Raw genomic sequence first — 24,941 nt, 5'->3', positions numbered from 1 at the left:
CGGTTCCATTCTCGCAATACGTCACGAGCAAAGGGGACGACGAAAGGAGAGGAAAGGAATGGAGATGAGGGGAAAAGGAAAAGGGATTACGTAGCGGTAGTCTGGTCTTGCGCTAATGCACTGAGATGCATTCGCCTAGATGCATCGGAGACGGTGCGCTTCGAACGGTCTACGATGGGAACGACGTGGCCTGTGAGTATCTCGATAAAATATTTCAAAAATAGAGCTGCACTAAGGAGACGTCTATAATGTGTTTTTTTTTCTTTTTTACAATAACAAGTCGATTTGATTGATCGATGGATCGATCGTTTTCTCTAATAATATTGTTTATCTCTATGAAATATTTTAATAGGGAAATATATAAATAATTTTGATATCTTACGATAAATCAATCGATTACAAGGAAAAGGTATTCATCTGATCCTATTGTACGTACATTAACCTTCGTTATACATGTCAGTCATTTTATTTTCATATAAATTTCTATTAAAAATTTCTTCTTTATAGTCGGATTTTTTTCCACAAAATTCCTTAGTAAATTTAATTATATTTAATGCATGCGAGTATCGTCCGTCCTGCACAAGTATCTTGCGTGGAAATTATAACAGATTAAAAAGGATGCGCCCTTAAAAAGAATCTCTAATTCCTGGAAATCTCTTAGTTCCTGGAAATGTTTTTACAGAAAGAGAACACATTTATTCTTCTCGTACAAGGGGAAACCATCGTTATAAATACGCATATTCAGCTGAAAGCACCGCGAATGCTCCTAGCGTCGTCGTGAAACCATGCGAACGATATTTCAAAAGAAAAGATAAAGAGAGACAGCGAAAGAAAAAGAAAGGAAAAGATAAACAGGAGAGAGAGAGAGAGAGAGAGAGAGAATGAGAGAAGTAATAATATCAAGTTAATGAATGACATTGTTGGCTTTGGAAAAAAGATTAGAAAGATATCAAAATAATAAAAAAGGGTAAACAAGAAAAAAAAGAGAAGGAACGAATCTATCATCATCATATATAGAAAATAATTGCCGAACGAGACATTGAATATTTTTGAACATTTTCAAATGAGTTTCAAGGGACAACACTCTCGTTACCAATGACCGTGATTATGTAATCCAGCATGAACGCCACCGTACCCGGCACCATGAGCTGTGATTTTTCCCGAGGGACCAGCGATGATCACCGAACCGGCATGAGGACCGGCGACGGCCGAGCCGCCAGAATGAGGTCCTGATACGACGGCACCGTGGGACGCAGGTCCTGCGAGGACTACGCCGTGTCCTGCGTGTCCTGCGTATCCTGCGTGTCCTGCGTATCCCGTGTAACCGACATAGCCGGGAGAACCCGTGTAACCATAGCCTACGAGTGAATTATTAACGCTGCTTAATTACTTTAGAGTTAACACGTTGAACGACTGTCACTCAATTTTGTAGGATTTATATAAAACCTTCTTCAAATTTCTATCACAATATACCGAAAATATTCGAATAATAGTAAAATTTGATGAAAAAAAGTACGATTATAAATTCTTTTGTATCTATTATCTACAAAAACAAAAAGAAAATTGATAGAAGATGATAGATGATTTATATCGAATGATGTAAGATTCTTTCAGTATTCAACATTTTGATTATTTAATATATTATATCTATAAATCATATAGTAATCTATAAAATAATAAATAGAATATAAAATATATAATAATAAATAGAATAGGTAAAGCGTAAATTTCAAGATGTATATTAAGAAAAGATAAATAATTGGTTACCGGCGAGAGAAGGAGAAGTATAGTATCCTCCATCGTATGCTCCATTGTAACCTTCGACATATGCAGGTCCAGCAACGGAAGCAGTAACGACGGCTGGTCCAGCGACAGCACCAGATACGTGAACCGGTCCAGAAGCAGAGCCGGATAATTTGGCTGGTCCAATCGAAGGTCCGGAAAGAACGGATGCTCCGACGCGAGGACCAGCCACACTTGTATGACCTAGTAATGGTCCTGCCAAGGCGACACCATGTCCAGGATACCCAGCGTGATAACCATGTCCATAACCAGCGTAAATTTCTCGACGTTGTCGCGAGAATGGTGATCCGGTAGCGTATGTGCACAGCACGAGGACGATCGCCTGAGATATGAACTTTTGTTCGGTGAGTTTGAATTTGATCTTTTCCAAACTTTTCATAACATTTAATTTTCTATAACTCTAATCCTAAAAAAATTATATAATATCTATAAAACTCCAATGACTAAATACTTAACACAAAAATGGCTCGTCGGATATGAATTAATAATTGATATCGTGGCGAAAAAGTAACACTTAAAAGATACGAATTTAATACTGATTTCAATCGAGTAAAACGAATCAATCGATTAATAGAATTTTAAAAACATTGTAAATATCGACGGATCATCGAGAGGAAAAAAATTAATGGAGTTTCAGAAATGGAATAAAAGACGGAATGTGTACTTACGAGGAGGGCTTTCATCTTGCCGAGCTCTGATCGTTGAGTGTATCTACGGTTTTCTTCGTCGGAGTTTATATACCTACTGCTGTAGAATCTCGACCGCGCCCCCGTTGATCCCTTCAAATCATATTCGTTGATGGTGGTGACTCGAGCATTGTGCAAGAAGCTCGTCATCCGGCACACCCACCCTCGGGATATGGTCCTCTTGTGTATGACCTTCGAGTCGTTCAAGAATAGTAAATCCCGTGAAAATTATGCTAAACGTTTCCTTTGGATATCTATAGTTATCTACCTACTATCTATTTCGAATTCACCTATTAATGACTTTGTTTAATTGACTAATAATCATTTCATTATTTACGAAATATTCAATCGCTAGCTCGTGCTTATTAATTAGTTATCTCATTGACGAAGTTTAAACGATTTATTTGCCAATACAATGACAATTCCGAGCGAATAATTATTAGTTTTCGGTATAATCGATATTATATCGCATTCCCTTGTTATTCAGTTCTCTCGTAATTATGTTCCAATAATTAATAGACTATTAACTATTATTAACTTATGTATATCGTAGGAAAGGATCGTACGTGTTGCTTTTGCGTAAATTATAACGACGGATAAATATTTAGGTAAAATGATGAGTTGGGAAATCTGAAATCTATATAGTAAAATCTATTCCGTTTCGTAAAATAACTCTTCAATTTTCTTATACTTTTTAATAGGATGAGATTAAAGCGACCGCAAAATCAAAGCGCCGCGAGGAGTTTTTGAACGTTACTTTCAAAGGTAGCACAAGTTTCCATCGAGATGTTTCAATGAAATATCAGAGTCGTGGATCTTCTTAACGCTTTAACAGACGAAACGATGGAAACTTTTCTCTTTCGATAAAAAGAATTTCTAAATGACTGCACCATATAACATTATATCACGATCTAAATAGTTTAGAAGACTAAAATTATATGCTTTTCGCATTAAGTCAATGTCGAGTACGTGGAAGAGAGAGAGACAGAGAGAAAGAGAGAAAGACTGAGAGGTTCTCAATAATTAATAGGATTCTCATAGCAAAGTACGACTTCGACCTTTAAATCGCGAAATATCGTGCGATCCGAACTGTTCTAGTTTCTTCAAAGTGCACTTTCATCTAGCTTCTCTGATATTATCTTAAACTTAAAAAATAATATCGACTTAGTTACCTATATTCGTTGCTTTTAAAAAATATTAATTCAAGAGTTATAAACTACCATCGAAAGATTCTCTTAGTCGTGATTCCCGTAATTTTATGCTTTAAGGTTACCGCGATCTATTAAACTAGAAACACATCGAGATATCGCAAATATTTATATAAAGAAAAAAAGTTCTATCTTGTATATCGTTAATGTTCTCGATTTAATGTAATTTACTAAGTATCTCATGTTACGAAGGAAATGAGATATCTAATGTCCGCTAGTATTTCTACGATTAAAGTTCATAGAAGACAAAGAAGCTCGTAAGAGGTGAATTGTCGACCTTTAAAATGACGTGTAACAAAGAGAAAAGAGATAGAGAGAGAAAAAGAGAGAGCGAGAGAGAGAGAGAGAGAGAGAGAGAGAGACAGAGAGAGACAGAGAGATCGTAGCCGATCTAGTTCCATTCGATTGGCACCTTTTTATGGGTGGTGTAGCATCGATTCTCGATTTTATCCGAAGAACGAGAAATCTCGCTCTGAAATTCGTAGATTCGTGTTCATCGGAAGAACACCACGATTGAACGTGATCGATGTTAATGGTGAGACTGACATTTCCAGTCATTGTCTGCCGTGCTCACACCACCGGACTCGACGCAATCGTTATGGTTTATGGGAGTAACCTCCGATCATACCTCATTGTGGGATCCGTGGCCGAAAGCGTTTGCGATAACGATTACTACGTTATGTTACCACTTTCGTGAAAGTTCGACAGATGTGGAAATTCGGAACGACTTGAATTCGAATTAATGCACGTTGATTCTACCTTAGATTTAGTTTACGTTGATATTATTAATGAGAAAACTTCATTAATTTACATAATTATCTAATGATACGAAGAGATCATGAGAAATCGTGGAGGTTGAATTAATGGAAGTATGCTACATAGTAGAACTTTAATATTTCTCAGAGATATCTAATGACCTTGGCCGAAAAAACTCTTCTGTGTCATAATAACTTGTAAACAAACTCTTCTAAGAATGTTCTTCCATAGTAATTACCACCCTCGAGAGTGAAAGGACTACGCCTCTTCGATCGGTCATTACTATAGGCTTGCTTGAATTCTAACCATTTAATGGCAGGAATTACGAAATGTTTTTCTTTTCTTTTCTTTTTTTTTTGTTCTTAAACGCTCGCATTGAAATTACATATATATCGTTTATTATTCTTTAGCGCATATACATAAATCTTGTAATAAGTTTTGTTTTTTTAGTTACTTATTTTATTGTTGGTATTTTTTAGTATTGCGACGTAATCTTCATTTATTCGAATAAATTACGATCCATGAAGTTTTATCAAAACGTAAAAAAATCTCGTAAATTTGCTAACATATGACCGATATGTCGCGCGATAAATATTCGACTATTAACATAGATATCAGATCAGAACGTTTATAAATGCAACGTAGTAATCTTCTGCAAAAAAAAATGTATATATTCTTTGCGATAATCGATTCCTAATCATATAAATTATAAAATATCGAGGTATATTACGGATTCTCATCAAATATCGAATACGTATCGTACAATATTGACAAGGAAAGAATAATGAACACACACGTGCCCATTCTTTTTATTTCTACAACGAAAAATATCGATTTCGTTTAATAAACGTTGCTCTATCTTGCATTTTATACATATCAGATGTATTAATTTATAATTCTCTTTAATTCACAATTTTTACGCGAAGCATTAAAGTTGTCACATCGTAAGCGCTTACACAGATCTTTACAATGCTTGGATAAGGATTACTTGCTCACTTTTTGTCAAGTTTATCTTTATATTAAAAAGAAAAGAAGAAAAGAAAACGGCGATAGTTTATACATTGGTGGTATAAGGATTAGCTATTTTTTGTCATCTATATTTTGTAATTGAAGAGATGGATTATACTTTGAACGACGATATCAACATGTGATAATATTATATATATATATATATATATATATATATTTAATGAATTTTATACTATATATAAAATTATGTTATTAATTATAATGTTATCCCACGTTGAATGATTATCTAACAATTCAAGTGTACTTAGATTATTATATATCATAAAAATAGCATTTTATTATTGAATGAATGATTAGAACAAAAAATATTAAAAAATTTCTGATCGACATTTATATGAAAACAGAAACAGATATTTCAAGAATAATATATGTATATTTAATGATGCAAATATGCATTAATTACTGTCAACGAAAAGACTTTATAAGTAAAAATTATAAAGATTTATTGCTAAGATCAAGTTGAATAATTTCAAGATCACTTTTTTTACAATAAGATTTATTACGTTTATAAAATATTTGTATTTAAATAAGAAAAAAAGAAACGCGCTATTAATTCTTCTTTTATAATATTAGAAATATGTTTTCGTTATTTCATTACTAATAGAATCGCTGTTTCTATTACATTATAGATATAGTAGACAAATAGAAAGAAAATAAATAATATTCAGAAATAAGGAGAAAATTTATCACATAAACGTTGTCATGTTTATGACCAAATTATATTACAAAAAACATTAAAAAAAATAATATAACATCTATATTAAAATATCGAGGAAAACATGAAAACTTATTCATACGTCTGTCAATACCAATAATATTTTTCTTATTATCTTCTTTCAATTTTTTAATGAGCACTTTATATAAATATGAAATCTGTTGTAATCAATTGTAATTAAATATTACGTGTCGTAATATTAACAAACAAATTTTTTTTTAGCATAATATAATGTTATGAATATTACAATTTCAGAAATACCATTATCAAACAGAACGTTTAATACTATTATAAATTTTATAAATTCGAGGATTATTTCTTATAGCTCTAAATTTTTTTTAACTTCAAAAGAATCCTAATAACGAAGAAAATCTTTCACCTGGATTATACATTTTCGTAATATATGACGAAACAAACGATACATAAAGAACGCTAAAGCAATATATCGCGAAAAGAGAGAACGAAGGCATTATTTATATCTCGAGACATTCGCTTAAACGATTTCACAGGAATTCAGTCATTAATCTCGGTTACGTATATAAGAAAGATACAGTAGCTAAATAATACCTAACGAAACATAAATGATCACTGCTCTCTCATTACAATTTATTAAATGTTAATTAAAACTTATTGGTTAATTACTTTCGAATGAAATTCTGTAGATCGTTGAATTGTGATTTATCGAATCGAAATGATAGACGTATTGCTGTATATCAGTTTTTAATTGTTTTTCTGAAAGAATAAAAAAGAATTAACTTATATTCAATTAAAAGATTTTAATTTAATTTCGAAAGAAAAGCGAAAAAAAAGAAAATATATTCTATCGATGAATCTTTGCCATTGCATGAAATCTATAAACGGAGAAATCTTTTCGTGTTATGCCAATAGAAAGTGTTGTTGGTTCGGTTCCTGGATGACTCGTTTCTCTAATCACATTCTATATCTACGACTAGAATAGAACTATCAGAAAACGGATCTATTTTATTTAAGTCGCACGAGTGAACAAATATGATGGTCGTGGTTTAAATAGTTAAAGTATTATTATAAATGTACTTAAATTATATGTACAATATACATGTATATATATATACACATATTTCGTGAAGCATCTAATAAGGATGAGTGTCTCCTGGGAAATAAGGAAGTGAACCGTTAAGCAGAACTTGGAATATTCCGGTATAGATACGCTCCGTTTCATACGACTAACCTTACTGAAAGCCTTCTGTTATTTTACGCGAAAGCCTCGAGATTCAAAATGTTTGTAAACATTATGAAACCACTATCGTTATGCATACACGTGTTTCCTAATAGATCTATCTGTATGAATTAATAGCAAGTAATGGATACTCTTAAATTTTAACCTAATGATTTTCTCTCGTCATTGTGGAAAAAAAAAGAAGAAAAAAAGAAAAATAGAATTTTCTTTAAAGAGAATAAATCAAACTCGAAATTTGATTTCTGTTTGAGTAAAGCTTTTCGAAGATTCTCTGAACAATCGGTATAAATGGTTTCCTGGCTCGGTATTTATGAAAAAGAAGAAGTAAAAATATCGTTAAATGTTAGTAATATATTTTGGAATACGTCGTTAGAGAAAAAGAGAGAGAGAGAGAGAGAACATTATTTTATCGTTTCTTTCGTCGCATTTCAGAATTTTTTCTCGAAAAGGAAATTATATTTCTCGAATAGTGAAATGAAATGTTTTTACAAGTTATTGAGGAATCTTTCTCTCTCCCTCTTTTTCTTTGAGCTTGACATATTTCGTCGATTCGTGAAAAACGAAGAAAAAGAAGCTAGCTAAAGGAAATTTAAAGAAAGCTGAATATTCGAGTATTCGATAGAAAACTTCGATGCTAGGTACATGAAAAACAACGAACAATCCTATATGATTTCATTTAATCTCAATGAAACAAAATCTGACTATTATAAATCATAAAAAACAGTTATACCTTGTATCTCTAGAAACGAGGATTTCGCTTCGATGATTAATCGATCATCTGCGTGCGCAAATTGGAACGTGATCTTTCGGGCTTTTCTCTTTCTTCGGATTTCTATAGTATTTCTACGAAATTTAGTCTATCGATTAATCGATATCCGCCGTCATTATTCCGACAGATTAAAACGGAAGAATGGAACTAAAAAACGATATTGAATGGGATTTTCTTATGAAAAAAATAAAAAAAGAAATAAAAAGATGAAGTTTTGTTATATCTATATTTATACAATAAGCGAGAACGTTGAAACGAATTATTTTCTTTTCTGCTTCCCTTTGTTTACCAATCGGAGAGTACACTTTCGACAAAATAAACGGATAAAATAAACGATTCTTTTTTTTTAATTTTCCGTATCATTCTCGAGTAGAAGTGTAATATCGATATCGTTTCGAAGTCTACGTCGCAATAAGTGGTTTAAAATAGGTAAATATTTGGTAAGAAATGAAAGTAGTTCTCGATCGAGTCGTTCGTTTGTACTCGATCGTTGCTATCGACGAGACATCTTTTAATATAAAAAATAAATTTCTTACGATATAATAGTCCGAAGACGAGGTTGTCACGAGAATGAATGAAAAAGGTTTTAAATACTGATGCTTTATTTTATATAAAGTATTGTATAAATGTATAAACGCTATAAATACGTGGTATCTATCTATGGTGGTGGTGGGGTGCTAGTCGTGATCGCAAAGAAAGGGTATGACGAGGGCGGGCGGGGTCGGGGGCCGGCGGCGGCGCGCCATCTATATACATTCGTTCGCTCACGGGAAGGGCTGACCTACCATAATCTACCGGTCTCTCCTTTTCACTAACATATAAACATAATAATATAATATATGTGTAGTGTGTGTATATGTACGAATACACATATGGTAATGGTGTGTGTGCGCGCGTGTGTGGCAATGTGTTTATATATATATATATATATAGATACGCGAAGAAAAGTAGAATAGTAGTAGTAGTATGTATACATATTTATATATATATATAAAAAGAGAAGAGACATATAATGCGCATGGACGAGCAATGTAATAATAATATGTATGCTTGGGTGCGGCAGTAAGTATAACAACACACGAGGCGTCGAGCCCCGCTCGAGGGAGAGAAGAGTAATAAAAAAAAGTGTGTGTATGTGTGTGCGCGAAGAGCGGCCTTACGGATGGTGGAAGACATAGAAAGAAGAAAAAGAGTTCGAGCCGGAGCAACGGTGGGTGTTCAGAAAACAGAACAGACCCAGTTGGTCCGACGACGAAGCGCCAAAGCTTGTCCACTTGCCGAGAGCATGGTCGAGAGCGGCGGCCGGTCGATCGTGCTAGCGTATAGCTCGCAATTAGCTCGCGCCGTTAGATCTCGTTAGACGCGGCTGATTCCTGACCGGCTCGTGGGTACGCGAGATCTCGAGCCCGGCGACCGCGGTAACGACCGATTTTTGTGGTCGTACGAAGCGACAATTGACTAAATTTCCAAAAGAAGGAAAGTGTACCGCGAATCACGAGTGGCCGGGCTCACGATGCGTTTTCCCTTTCTCTATTTCTCTCTTCCTTTCTCTCTCTTTCTCTCTCTCTCTCTCTCTTTCTCTCTTTCTCTCATTCCGATACTAGATTTCTCTCTTTCGCTCCGTCTCTCACTCTCTCTCTCTCTCTCTCTCTCTCTTTCTCTCTCTCTCTCTCTCTCTCTTTCACTCTCTTTCTCTCGAGGCCGATACGAGCCGGCCTATCCATCGAGGGGAGGCTAGGACGGATCGGTGAAACAACGGGATCTTTCGTCGAAGCGAAGATCCCGTTGCGCCGAGCGCATCCTACCACCGAATATAGTATAGAGGCTATACCACTTTAAGACCGATGCGCGTTCCTACCATGTTCCGAGGTTGGACGAAGCTTTGGGAAGAAGACGTTGTGAGCGCGTTTGAGGATCGTCCGGAGACCGGTGAGTGACTGTGGTGGGTTTGCCGCCGTCGCCGAGCCGAGATCGCTGGGGTCTTGAACCGTCTACCACTTGGCAATTGGTGCGGGGATGATAGCTCCGTGGGAGCCGAGTCCGGCGTGGATGGCGCCAGATGGTCCATTGATCACAGCAACTCCGGCGTCATGTCCGCCGATGCCACCAGCGATTCCAGGTCCACCTCCGATGACAGCGATGGCACCAGGGCCACCAAGACCAGCACCGAGAGCGGCACCTCCCAAAGCGAGTCCTGTTCGAGGAGAAAATAGGTAGGAAATAGGAGATGAGACTCTTTAACTAATTCTAGGTGATCGTCGGGCGAACGAAGAGAGATATTTACCACCAAGTCCGGCACCACCACCAGGAGCGGCAGCAGCAGCAGAGCCAGAACTTCCATCGTCACCGTTGATTCCACCAGCACCAGCGTAGAAGGCAACTCCACCGTAGCTAGGTCCTACAAGGCTAGCGGTAGCCTGGGATGGTCCGACGAGGGTGGCGGTTCCCTGAGAGGGTCCTACGAGGGTGGATGGTCCAGCAGCAGGTCCTACCAAGCTGGATGGTCCGGTACGAGGTCCACCTACGGACTTGGCACCTTCCTGGGGTCCAGCGAGATCGGATGGGCCAGTCTGGGGTCCTACGTTAGCCTTGGGTCCTTCAGCTGGTCCGATGTCGGCCCTGCCACCTGCTACTCCTCCGGAAACGATCTGTTGAACTCCAGCAGCTCCAGCAGCCGCCGCGGCACCAGCAGCGTAGCTAGCACCAAGACCACCAGATCCCAAGCTGGAGGCACCACCCTGGAGGGAGGCAGCGGTTCCAGCACCAGCTGCGAGTCCACCGCTGAGACCGGCACCTCCGCCGAGACCTCCATGACCAGTGATGGCCAAACCAGCACCGCCGTAACCACCGTAGCCGATGCCACCATGTGCGATACCGGCACGGGCCGTCGCTACTGCTAGACAGGCGAACACGATCTGCAACGGACGAAACCGGTTGTTGCTAACTTCGACCACAACCGACCGACCTAAACCGATCGGTCGTCCTTAGCCTCGAGCTTCCGATACACTTACGCCAACCGATTTCCCTCGCGCTTATATCAAATGACGCCGCAACTCGAGCTATATCGGTTTACGGAAGCGCTCTACTACCGACTATCACCGACGCGAATCTCTATTTTCATTGGCTCGCAGGCGATTACGAACCGACTACCGTCCATGCGCCAGTTTAGCTTTCACTCGGAATCGCGGTGACTCCGTTCACGGAATCCGTTTCGAACCGCTCGAAGTAGCCGTTCCTTCGCGTCTCAATCTTTGTGACCGATCTCTTTCGATTAGATACGATTCGAACACTCTTCTTTCTTGTCTCGCGTTCACGAACTATGATATTATACGTATACATACGTATATATACATATGTAAATATATTATATATACAAACGTATTTACGAAATGTGTCGTTCGCGGCTAGTCCTCGTAACGTCGTGCCGTAACGTTTCGTAATTGGAGTGATAGCGTACCGATCGCATTTTCTCATAGTTAACGAGACACTCCTCCGAAGGCAGCCTCCCTCTCGCTTCGGCCTGGTTACCACGCCTAACGCGACAGGACCATATTAGGGGAAGAAATTCTTGACCGACCGTTCGCTAATAGGTGCTTTCGTGTACCCGCAGAAAAAAAAGTCGACTTGGATTTTATGCAATCGCTCGAAACTAAACTAGCGACGCAATTGAACGCACGATCGAAGCCACGATATTGCACGATATTGCACGATATTGCACGATATTGCACGAGATTCATAATTAATCGTACCGGCCAGAGTTTCACTCGGAATCCTCTTTCGTTTATTTTTTGTTTCTTTTCATTTTTTCTTTCCTTTCCGAGAACAAATTCGCCACTTTTCTTTATTTTTACGTTCGAAAGGAAGTGCGTTAGATCGAATCGTGAACTCGCGTGTCGCGGCCGTTTTAAGACGCTGCACTTAAATGGCACCGCTTCGCGACCTGGAATTATGCATATCTAACGACTTCTCGAAACTTTCACATCCCGTTTACGCGGAACGAAGGTTCGCGAGCGGTGAGCCGTGCGACGAGTCTGACCGAACGTTCCCGCGACCCTCCCGACTCTAAAGATCGCATTTCGTAATCTCCAACGTCTAGAACTCTCGCGAAAAACAGGATCTATTGTAAACTGTCCGTATTGAAAGGTATACTCGATATACTCGTCGGTAAAGAATCTCCGAAGGATTCACCAAGGACGGTAACCGGTCGTCGATACGATTCCTTTTCAATGACGAGCGCGATGATACTACAACCGGTTTTACTTTGACTTGCACTAGACGACCAGATTGCATATTTTATGAATGAAAGTCGTAAGAGGTACGGTGCCGATACGTCTGCGTCTACTTTCGAGTTTCGCGGACGAGTTAAAAGGACGACAAAGAGAAGAGGTAAGACGAACCCTGACATTGAATCGTCGTTCTACTATATATGTGACATTTTAACGCGTCGCGTTTACTGCGCTTGAGATTATTCCTTGACGCGAAAATCGAACTATCCATCGAAAGAACGAATATTGAGTTTAGCTCGAACTAAAACGATCGAAACAATTGTGACCGCAGAAACGATCATAGAGAGGAACCGGAAAGTCATATAGGAAAGTGAAAAAAGTTTCAAGCGAGATGACGCGATAAATAAGAAACGAAAATAATGAAATGAGATAAAGGAGCGCGACTCTACTTGGAGCACGGCAAGTACGCGACGATCAATCGAATATGAGTAAGCGATACACCCCGTACGGTGAAAAGAACACCCCGTACCGAAGCCCGTAATCGAGCCCGCAATTGAACCCGTAATTTAGCCCGTAATTTAGCCCGCAGCGGAATCCGTAGATACTCACAAAGGCCTTCATGTTTGGTGTGTGTATGGTGGGCTGGTAGTCCGGTGAATGACTGACTTGGGCCGGGCCGGCAGGCCTTATATACGCCTAACTCTACTCTGTCCACGCTCCACAATCACCATCCTTTCGAAAGCAAGGCGCTCCACCACCCTCCCCCCAGAAAAACTATAATCCTCGCGTATAGCAGCGACGGCGTAGTGGCTCCGTAGTGGCCGGGAGCCGTGGGGGTGGCGAGGGGGGTGTCGGGGGGAGGCCGTTCCTAGTCGTCGATAGTCGCCTTTGCTCGCCTCTACTCGCGGGCAACTCTACTCGCAGCTTGGATACGGCTCCGCTCCGCTCCCCTATCGAGACACGACCACCGAGTGCAAGCTGGCACCACCCGGTCGCGGCAACCCGACGCTACTTTACTCCCTTTCCAAGGGCCTTCGAAACGACCCTTCTTTTCGTTTTCTCGTCGCTCGATTCGCCACCATTCGTCCATCCAAAAACAGTTTCCTTACTTCCCTTCGTTAAAATTCTCCATTTTCTTTCCTTTTTCCCCTCTCGTAGCCTTTTTCAAAGAGCAAATATCTCTATCCGTTCGTCACGTGTTAGAATGCTTGTCCCCTGTAATTTCTTCTTTCTCTCTTACGATTAAACGAGCGCGAAAGCGATTTGCAGCAACAATAGAAACGCGATAAGGATTCGTCGTCTTCCTTTACGATCGTAATCTTTCTTAGCTCGTACATTTACTACGGAATTACGAGTCACGTTCTTACAATAATTTAATAAGACGTAACCCTTTTCTCTCTAGTCATTCCGTATGAGCATTATTCGGTCGAATTCGATGGATACAATCGATAACGTTAATGATAAAAAAATTCTAACGAAGACACTCGAAAGGTGACTTTCTTGTTTCTAAAACTTTTCCCAAGGTATTCTTTTTCGATCTTGGAAGATCGTACAGACTCCCGAGTCGAAGTTTTCATTTAGGTAGTCTAGTCGTTAAGGGAGAAACTTTGTCGTTTACGGTTGACAAAAGAGAAAGAGAGAGAGAGAGAGAAAGAGAGAGAGAGAGAGAAAGGAAGAGAGAAAGGGATCCAAGAATGGCGACGCGCAGTCCTGATTATGGCCCGCTCGTTACGTGGAAACGAGGCACCTTGCATCGAAAAGGAGTTTCGCGTTTAGAGCAGCGCGAAACGTTCTAAAGAGTTGGAATTACGGGTCGTTGAATGGCCTTAAGAGACCTGAATTCTTTTCTAAATAGATTGCCTGCTACCGCCGTCGCTCGTTCGTTACTTATTACCTCAACCTACTAATTCTAACTATCGAGTAACCGTCACCAAGCGACGGGAGCGTTATGTCGCTTGGTTTGAAACGAACGAAATGATAGCGGTATCCCTTTTACTTACCCTTTTTCGTGTCCTTATTCGATAGAGATATCTCGCGAACAGAAGAGACATAGAAAAAGGGAATCTACTTTGTAATTTGTAACGGAGCTTTTTAAATTATAAAAGCTTTCGACAAAATGAACGGTTCCTTGTCAAGTTCGATGAAATTTGAGAAAGTAAAATAGTTGATGATGAAAAGATTCGGATGAATAATGAAACAAAGAATGAGAGAGAGAGAGAGAGAGAGAGAGAGAGAGAGAGAGAGAGGAAGGTAGCTAAGAGGTTGGAAAGAGAAGAATGTTTGCTCGTTATATCGTGCTAATTAGCTTACTTTTCGTCCGATTCCACGTATATCACGGACTCATGATTTTCCGGCTTTGTAAAGTGAAAGCCATTATATTATTTGAAGTCTACGAAAAATATTTGTTGATCGCGAAAGTCGCCCGCACGAATCTTTTCTCGCTCGCTCGGCAGCTCTGACCGGTTTAGAATATATAAAGCCGCTCCGCTGCTGTAAACGATTCTTTTGCGTTCTCGCTCACCCTTCGTGCACCGCCATCGCTGCTCGATCGGCGCGAAAGTGATCTACACGCGCCGGTCGTGTTTCATCGATCGGTCGATCGATCCTCCGTTGTTGTCATCGTTATCATCGTCGTCAAGTTGTTCGCGCGATAAAAAAGGGGATTAAATTTTGTCGAAATACTTCGTAGTGATGTTACAATATTTCTTTGATTAATAAACGCGATATATTTGAATTATTTGAATTATTTATTATTATTATATAATGTCTTATTAATCAACGCGCGTGTTAAGTTACTATGTTTCCGACGAAAGGTTCCGCGTAATTGCCAGCTTCGAATAAATTTGTTCGATACGATCGTACATGAATTTCTTTTATATATATATATATTACATTTTCGTGAAACAAAAAAAAGGAAAAGAAAAAAAGATTACATTTCGATAAACGTATGACGAAAGAAAAATGAAAGTCGTTTTCTTCAGTATTTCCGAATAAGAAAACGTTTTTCGCGAATTAATTGATCTTCGATCAACATGCTTCGGGCCATCGCTATTTACGCATCCGCATCTGATAAGGCAACTTTCTAGACCACTTACATGGTTGTTAGATCCGTGAACCGAATTGTAATAAAGGTGTCGAGTTCTACAGTGTCATTTAACGGTAACGATCGTTGACGTTTCGTAGATCGTTAAACCTTTTTCCTAGCCAACGTACCAATTCATTTTCCTCCTCTTATTAAAACGTGAGATTAACAGGTTGAAAGTGAACGAGAGGTGCGAATTTGGATGGACTACTTTCTTTATTTGTTATATTAAAATTCTTTGATATATGCTTGGAAAAATTCGAAGGTATCTGAAAAAAGTGTTGGACGATAGTCGGGTTCGTTCGATTTATTGCATATAAATTAATCGCTTTGCAAAAAAAAAAAAAATAAAAATAAAAATAAAAAAGAAAAGAAAAATAAGTAAATCGTTTAACGTAAAGGAACGTTCGAAAGGACCTATTAAAGTTCGAACTAGTCGACATTGCATGGTGGTGTATGTACCTGCTTCAGGGACAAAACAGCGATAGCAACATTGACAATAAAGTTCTTATGCATCAAGAGTGTACCAATCGGAGCGTATCCCTTTCTCCATGGAGTACTAGTGACGAATCTTAACCGATTCAACCCTGACTTCGATCGTATCGAAGTCTTTCGTAACGTTAATTTACAATGAATATAATAAGAAATAAAATGAATAATAAATACCAATGGAAATTATTACTTTTCATTAATATAAAATTTGGAATGGAAATCTTTTCTTGCAAAATATCGAAAGGTCAAATAACTTGATAAAGGTTAACTAATAAAAATCAAAAGAAAATTGGCACTTTTCTAAGGCGCATTCTGTTCGCGCGTATTTCGTTCCGTGCGAACGGAAGAAAAGGCAAATGGTTATGCAACGACGCGCGGTTAAACGAATCGAGGTGCGCAAGCGTGCACGCGTTCTCTTACTTGCTCTTTCTCTCTCAGTACATACATGCATACGTAGCAGATAGGTACGCCGTAGAGAAACCAAGTTGTTGGTTCGAAGCAGTGCCAAAGGCGCAAACGGACTCGTACAAAATTCTCTTATTTCTAGCTGGAGCCTATTATTCTATTTTACGAATTGTTATCAAGTTTGAGATGATTGCAAGATATCAAGGACGAAGGTCGCAAACGAGTCGAGAAAGACCAAGATGTTTAAAACATGGTCTAAGGACTAAGAGCCTAGACGGATGTTAAATATAATTTTTATTTTATATTATAAAAAGTCATCGGAAAAAGAAAGAGATAAAAAGAGAATTGTACCCATGTATCCTATCGCTAGTATGAATTATGATATTAAAAAAAAAAAAAAGAAAAAAAAAAATAAGAAAGAAAAAAGTAAAGAGAAACGAGAAAAATATCTATTACACAATAATTAGATCGATTACATCAGAGATATTGGCCGATTTTACTACGAATATTTATGAAATAAAAAAAGAAAAAAAATGTGAAAATAGAGGAACTATATTCTTGAAAAGAACAAAGTGTAAACAGCGAGGAAGAACCTAATGGTGGGGGTATCCATGGGAAAACTCGATTGTCGTCGACGCCACTGTGAAAACGAACGTCGCGCTTCGTGACTACGTGCTCCTCCTTCGTGCTCGTGATTACTCGTCGGTTCGACTTTGACGTTTTCCTTCGGTCTTAAACATATGTCGCAAAATAAGAAGGATCGGTCGGTATTATAACGAGGTACGATTTCAAAATCGAGATCGATCGATTGGGAACAGCTTGTTGAGAAGTGAAAAGGAAGAAGAGAGGCGACAGTGCAAGACGCGTCTAGTTCGAGTCTCTAAACTCGAGCGTGAAATAAGAGAGTCAGTCAGTAGGTTGCCCGGTTAGTTGGTTTCTAAGTTGTCGACTAGTCACTAGTTTATACTTTTCTCTCTCTTTCTCTTTCTCTCTCTCTTTCTCAGAGTGGTAGGAGGTGAGTGCGCGTGCATTCATCCGAATGCAAATCATTGGAAAATTGTCATCTCCCATTGGAAAGAGTAGAAACTTTAAACGTTACATCTGTTTTGATTTTATTTATTTCCTTTTCTAAACTGTACATGTAAACACAGGTGTATATTTTCGACGAATCTTATGAAAGTGATTAATATTTTCATATATAAGAATTTACCTTGTATTTTTTAAACAATCATATTTATTAATATATAAATGCAATAGAGATTATATGTATTCTTTAAAAATAGTAAAAATTTTGTAAGATTCTAATTCATCCAATATAAAGATCACTATTTTGATAATGATATTTCATTTTAACCGTTTATAATATATATTATACACGTTCAAAGATCTTATAAGCGTTCAAAGCTCGAATATACTATTCCGCTAGTATTCGTAGGTACGATATATATATATATATATATATATATATATATACTGCAAGCCTACAATACCAACGGAGGAAGTTTAATTGACTCAGAATGCACCGGAAGCTCCAACTTTACCTTCTCTCATTTCTATTTCCTCGGTTTAATCCTATTGCATTATTGCTACATATGTTGCAAATCATCAATTTCTCTTGCGTCAAATTAAATATCTTTTGTTAAAAAAGAATTCTATTATTTCTCTCGTGAAAACTGAGATAATAAAAAGAAAGGAAAAAAAGAGAAAAGAGAAAGAAGAGAAGAGAGTGAAATAGAGTAAGCGAGCGAATGGTAGCAGGCGAATGGCTAAACGTATAAAGAGATATATTTACCGGGAAAATTCGCTGACTGATAATTTAGCGAGCTCATGAATACGAATGAACTTCTGTCTACTCGAAAGGCTCGTAATAATTGAATAAAAAAAGAAAATGGAAATAAAAGAAAATAAAAAAAGGAGGGAGAGAAAAGAAAAGAAAAGAAAAGAAAAGAGAAGAAAAGAATTATTGCGCTTCAAATAGAAGAAAAAAAAAAAAACTTATCGAGGCAAATTCCAACGAAATGAGAAGTAGTCGGTAAGAGCTTAAAAACGAAAAGATAAAAAGGAAGAAAATTGAATTAAGCGACCTTAGAGGAGAAAAAAATCGATCGAAGGAAGAAATAGGAGAGCTGGAGGAAGAAAAAAGGACGAAAGAGCCGCTGTAGCACCTTCGTTCTCTCTTATTCGTGCTACACTTCGCTTCGAAACTGCAACCAGGCTCGAAAGTATCTTACGCAATAGGTGGAGCAGTGGAATAGTGTGGGCTACCGCTGTCCAGCACAGAACTGCCCATCATTTCCGTGTTCTGCAGCTCGTTGACTCGTTCGCTCGCTCGCTCGTTCGCTTGCTTACTCGCTTACTTGCTTGCTATTGCTCGAACATATTCTCGCATCGTCGTACTGTACAGTACTACATGGACGTTGCTACACTATCCGCCTTGATTTCACGCACGTCGATATTTCACCGAACTCCTTTACGTTAATATAAGGAGAAAAGTAATTTAATCGACATTTATTTTATTCTTCGTCAGTACTTATCTGTCGTTTATTTTCATATATACATGAAATTCTTCAAAAAGTGAAACTCTCCGAAGTTTTAACAGCTTAATCTTAATCCATAACAAGTAGACTATAATACCGTATATTCACGTTTGTTAGATGTAATATCCGTTTAAGATTATTATACGAATAAATATCTTTGATATACGATATATATTTCTACATTAATTACTTTCACATGGTACGGTAGTATATTATTTTATCAATGGTATTTCCTAACGAATAGTTAACATTCGATTGAATAACGATAGATTCTTTAGATCTTTTCTCTCCTTTTTAGTACGCTCGGTACGTTATGAATTCCGATTGGTCGACAAATTTTCTTTTATTATCAACTATATCCTATTACATTACTCGTTTGATAAAAAATACGAAATGGACAGTCTAAACGATCGCATTATCTCCAGCCAGCTATGGTATATGTATCGTGACATTTAAGTCTGAGAAAGATCATCTATCCTTAGCGGTCGACTTGAATCGTCGGACCGCGTAAACCGATCGACTGATCGACCGATCCACCGGTATAGAAAACAAGTATAGGTAATTTCCGTGTTCCTTCGGCCACATAATCACCAGTATCCTCGCGTAATCGCAACGGGTCTTTATTCGTTGTCGCTTTGTCGGGAAATTTATCACTTATCGATTTCACGCTTATCTATGATACAAAACAAAAAGAAAGGAAGAGAAAAGAAAGGAAGAGAAAAATAACACGTTAAATATATTTATTAGACAGAACATTAGAGTATCTCGAAACGAAAAGAAAATCGCGAAACGATTGCTCGATAACTCTATTGCTCTTTAACTCGAGCACTTGCATTCGCATTTTTATTCTTCGAAAGCAATACAATCGACGACTCGATTGTTCTTATAAAATATCGACTTTTAAATTGACCATTACAAGATCGGCCTATACTTTCTCCGCGTTCCAATGATCGCGTCTCGCGTGTATTGTCCGTAATATGTATCATGATAATTTGCATAAATATCAATGCTCTTCGCTCAGGAAATGTCCATACTCGTAGTCTGTCTAAGAACGTTATGTAAAACGTTATATTTACGACGGTATCGTGGGAGTACCTTCTGACGTATCACTACCACGTTCAAGCGGTTTCGTCTTATAAGGTTTTAACAAAAATAACGTAATAGTATCAACATTATAGACGAGTTCATTATCATTTTAACGTATCCCTTTCCCAATTTATTCAAATATTTCAGGAAACATGCGAAAGTCTTTGGTATATCATATGCTTTCTCATTGCTAATTCGAAAAGAAAATTGCTATTGATCCGAATCCAGAAGAAACTTATTTCGTTCGTCCTTAAAACGTATTATTACTATAGAGAAAGAACAAACTCTTTTATCACGAATTAAAGGGATGATAATCTATCGAATGATCCATAAAGATTTAAAAGGTACGATCGATCGTTTAATAAGTACCAAGTATCGACTTGGCATCGATTTCACAGAGATTGGAATTGAAGTTAGGGTTGCACCAGTTGAACAAGGTATGCGTATGCTAATTGATTGCACAATGTTCTTCCGGTCTACGAACGGTGCTTAGGAGGGTAGGTAAACGACTCTAGCTAGCACCGGTCTCTTTCTCCAGTTCTACTTTTCCCGTGGAGAGGGCGCGCGCGCGCGCGCGCACACACGACCGAACTGCAAGCGAACGGAAAAGAGAAACAGAGAGAGAGAGAGAGAGAGAGAGAGAGAGAGAGAGAGAGAGAGAGAGAGAGAGAGAGAGAGAGAGAGAGAGAGAGAGAGAGAGAGAGAGAAAGAGAGAGAGAGAGAGAGAAACGAGAGACACGCCTATCTTTGCGCTTATATGTAGCGATCGGTAACCGAGTGCGTGTCCATGCGTATAGAAAATGCTCCGGTTCACGCTCTGGGAATACCCCCAGTTGCTTTGGCATCCAACGGCCTCGGGTATCTCTACTTCGGTACAGTCGTGAACAACATTTTCCCTCGAGAAAACGATTTCGTATCGTTTCGTGTCATGCTCGAGCAATCCCTCCCCTACGTGTCTCCACAAATCCCTACAAATTCTTTAAAGCCCGTTCGAGATTTCAAAATCGGTCGCGCCCTGGGAATACGAAGAAGAAAATGATGTCCAATTGTTTTATGGATTCTTTCTATCGAATTGAAATCAAACTCCGTTTTTTCGATGAAAAATCTTTTTTCTTTTTCCTCCCTCTCTCTCTCTCTCTCTCTCTCTCTCTTTTCCTTTTTTTTTCAAAGTTTCATGGTCCGATTGACAATGATAACAATAACGAATCGGTAAACTCCGTTCGTTAATATTCTATTGTTTTCGAATATCATCGGGAAAACTCGACTGAATTGGAGGGAAGCAGTTTGGTCGGACGTTTATATCTATTCGACGATGATCGGAAATTTCGGGCTACGTGTTCGATCGACGTCGAAACTTTTAGACGGGTCATAAGTAAACATCCGTGGTTTATGAGAGAAACATCAGAGACCGCAAGGAATGCAGCGAACGTGGCAAGTCATGCGATAGCTGAGATCGATTCGTCGAAATCTTATTTCAAAGGTTATGAGAATGCTTCCTGACCGGACCTTCGAGGAAGTGGCCAAGGTATCAGTGGTTTGTAAACCGATATACGCATCTGAACTCACTTTCTTGGCGATGTAGTATCTTCTACTCCCCAAAGCACTTTGGCTCTTTGCTTTTTCAACCATCGTGTACGATTCAACGTCCTTACAAAGTTGGAAGCTGTTCGAAGCTTTCACGTTACGTTCTAATTTGTTTTGCCGTCGGTTACGCGGTTATATCTCCAAAATCTATTTGAAGATAATTTTCTATATGTGTATATATATATATATATATATATATATATATATATATATATATATGGGTGCGGGAAATCGATCAAAATAGATAGATTAACTATCGTCTAAGAAGCTTTTATGGGAAAGCGATATTTCAAACCGACTTGACCTTTTCGAAGATCTCTTATTATTATAAGAACTCGCTTATTGCGGTGAAATCGATATTTTCTCTCATCGGAACAATCAAAGTATTATCTTTTAAAGTGTTCAACTTTCAGTATAATATAAAAAATCAAATATAAATGTTTCAACGTGGTTAAGAATGAATGATTTTTGTGGGGATTTTTCATTTCCGGTGTATCGGTGAAAGATACGTTTTTCCGCAACACGTAGTTATTCTATTCAGAGGGAATACGTGCTTTTAGGTTTTATCCGATCTACATGAATTTTAGATGTTTCTGATATACAAGTAAATCCATGTATCTTTTAAATAAATCATATTATAAAACCACGGCATCTTCTATTTTCTTTTTTTTTATTCAGTGCAACATACGAGCACAAAAATGGGCTAGAAAGCCAGCCCATAGGTACAAGCATAAGAATGTTTTTTCCCTTATTTCGTCTATGCTTACCACAAAAGATAAATCCAATGAAAGCAGCCACAACATCGAGTCGCGCTAATTACATACTAATTAGTCGGATTATATAACAACGCGATCGTTCTCTATCAGTGCTAATTTCGTTCGTTTTTAAAGCGTAATTTCGTTCTCGTCGAGCAAGCTTTCCTCTATGCTTCGTTGAAAACTCGTCTAAACTCATGGACTCAGAAACATGTACTACCGATCTCTCTCCCCTTCTCTTGTTCTCTCTCTCTCTCTCTCTCTCTCTCTCTCTCTCTCTTTCTCTCTCTCTCTCTCTTTCCACGATTTCTCTGAAATTTTTCAATATTTTGAATAAATCAATTATCGCACTAGTCCGAAGGGAGAGCAATTTACAGGATGACGTACGCAGATAAATCCATATGTGGGTAGATGCGTGTGCGCCATAGCTAGCCGCATATTAATGAACGGTGCGGCACGGCGCTCGCGAGAGCGTGTCGCGTAAACGTTGAATAATAACTGCATTCCGGCGGTGCAATGTTGGTGCGAGTGGTTCTCTCTTTCTCTCTGGAGCGGTTCTCGAGTTGGGTCCAACTTCGCTCTCGGTAACGGCTCTCGGGTCCGACCTCGTCTCGAGTACACGCGTGTAATGCGTGTCCACGATCGGATTGGCTACCACCACCACAAGGACCATATACGCATATAAAACGCAACCAACACTCGGCATCGATCTATTGGCTGGACGGACAGCGAAACCGATAGATCGCCGCGCCGAGAAGAATCGAGCTAAGCCGAACTACAAAACTAATCATCAGCTACGGCTAAACAAACATCTCTTCTCGTTCCCCTTCGTTAAGTTTTTTAAAATCGTAAGGTGTCGATACGAGACCTATCTCGTGCCTTCTCCGTTAAAAACTTGCTCTCGTTAATTAGCAGGGACACCAATGTCCCAATGTTCTTTCTACGTAACAGTTCGCGACTATCCATGCACGTATACTATATCATACATATATTCATGTACAAAATTATTCCAACTCCCGTTACGACGAATATCGCGAGCTCGTTAACGAGTTCGTTTGTAGACGAACGCGTTCTTCCAAGCGAAGGCGCACGATACATTCTCAAGCATCGTCGCGCACAACACCGCACGATATTCGCGAAATCGCGCTACGTTTGTTCACGCAACCCTGTTTCCACGTCAAAGCTCGCGAATCTACATGACTTTCGACATTGACCCTATAAGAACCTTCGATTTTGAGTTTCTCAATTCTGAATTATGAGGAAAAGAAAGAGAGAGAAAAAAAGAGGGAGAGAGAGAAATCCTGACTAATTTTCTTAAAATAAACGTGGCAACGTTAGATTGCGTAACTTTACATAGCTACTTATACAATTTTCTCCGTTCACTTTCTTTCCGCGCGTTAAACATTGGCAAATCGTACGATCTATCAATGCATTCGTCTAAATTACGTACCTTCCTATCTATTGTTAATGTTAACGTGTAAATGAGTTTGTGAAAAACGATAATCATTGCATAATCGCGTTTTGTCCTATACGGAAACGTAATATTTTATGTTATTCTTTCTTCTGATAGATTATTTAGATTCTTTTTTATAACATTATTACGATCGATATCAAGATTTACAAGTCATTTTGACGATTATTTAGGGAGAAACAAAAGGAATATGATATTTCTCTCGACATTGCAGAAGCACGCGAAACCTGAATTCCTAACGTCGTGTAATGGCTATTCTGACTAGAGAAACGTCCAAACGTTCGAACGATTACGGGTTATAAAGTTTCTTACAAAAACGTTGCTACCACTTTAGAGACAGCTAAGAGATACGTTAAAGAACGTTCGATTTGTTTCGTTTCTAGTTGTTCCTTTTACCGGCATACCTGTCTGACGCTATGTTCGGAAAACTTTCGCGACACCTGTAAAAAAATTCGATGTTTAAAAGATTGACTTATCGGGACTTATCGGCGACGTCACGACTTAAACGTGACGTATGTGCATAGGTCAGTGTGCCGACGATTGACGTCATTGAGATATAATAAAAAAAGAGAGAAAAAGAAAGCTTGGAAAATCGAAATAATTAGTCCATTTCGATACGAACTACTTATCGATTCTAAACTTTTCTATATAAATATTTGCAAAACGGATGAAAAGAAAGATAACGGCTTTGACGAGGGTCGTGGTTAAGTCGATACGTCAATATTGTCGCGAGCTTGAAGTAGAATTCCGAGGAACGGCGATCGGGTAGCTTGCTGTTGGCTAAAGATGTTTTATCCGCATAGACACCTTCGATGACGTAGGCCGTAAAATCGTCTCATGTTTATCTTTTCATTCCTGACAGTTTCGAGAGGAAGAAGAAGAAGAAAAAAGAGAATATACCAAGAAATGTTTTCCAACCGAATCTTTTGCATTGTCTTTATCTTTCTAATTATCTATGGAGTGCTTTTAATTGAAGACAGCGTAACGTACTAGAATTGGTTCGTCGTGTTAATTGACTCTTCAAATGACTCGATCAACGACGAAAGAAAGGAAGAGTGACAGAGAGAGAGAGAGAGAGAGAGAGAGAGAGAGAGAGAGAGAGAGAGAGAGAGAGAGAGAAA

General features: G+C 38.5%; 3 protein-coding genes across 3 annotated transcripts in view; 1 reads left to right on the top strand and 2 right to left on the bottom strand.

Moving 5' to 3' along the window:
- Window positions 1-895: 895 nt before the first annotated feature.
- LOC122631501 (cuticle protein 64-like) lies at window positions 896-2,494 on the bottom strand. The gene is made up of 3 exons (XM_043817238.1): window positions 2,472-2,494; window positions 1,768-2,125; window positions 896-1,358 (listed from the first exon to the last, which is right to left on the bottom strand). Exons 1-3 carry the CDS (start codon window positions 2,484-2,486, stop codon window positions 1,090-1,092), a joined length of 642 nt encoding a protein of 213 aa, XP_043673173.1. The 5' UTR covers window positions 2,487-2,494; the 3' UTR covers window positions 896-1,089.
- The window catches only part of LOC122631498 (glutamate receptor ionotropic, kainate 2), a 125,871-nt gene continuing 102,904 nt past the window's right edge, over window positions 1,975-24,941 (top strand). The window contains exon 1 of the mRNA XM_043817235.1: window positions 1,975-2,147. The gene's annotated coding sequence lies outside the window, so the exon portion shown is untranslated. The remainder of the gene's footprint in view (window positions 2,148-24,941) is intronic.
- On the bottom strand, window positions 8,559-13,413 carry LOC122631499 (spidroin-1-like). The gene is made up of 3 exons (XM_043817236.1): window positions 13,018-13,413; window positions 10,467-11,097; window positions 8,559-10,376 (listed from the first exon to the last, which is right to left on the bottom strand). The coding sequence occupies exons 1-3, from the start codon at window positions 13,027-13,029 to the stop codon at window positions 10,174-10,176; spliced, it is 846 nt and encodes a 281-aa protein (XP_043673171.1). The 5' UTR covers window positions 13,030-13,413; the 3' UTR covers window positions 8,559-10,173.

Source organism: Vespula pensylvanica, chromosome 9, assembly GCF_014466175.1.
Source record: "Vespula pensylvanica isolate Volc-1 chromosome 9, ASM1446617v1, whole genome shotgun sequence".
In the NCBI taxonomy this organism is placed as follows: Eukaryota; Metazoa; Arthropoda; class Insecta; order Hymenoptera; family Vespidae; genus Vespula; species Vespula pensylvanica.
The sequence above is the reverse complement of the archived record's forward strand: the minus strand, read 5'-3'. Positions and strand labels throughout refer to the sequence as shown.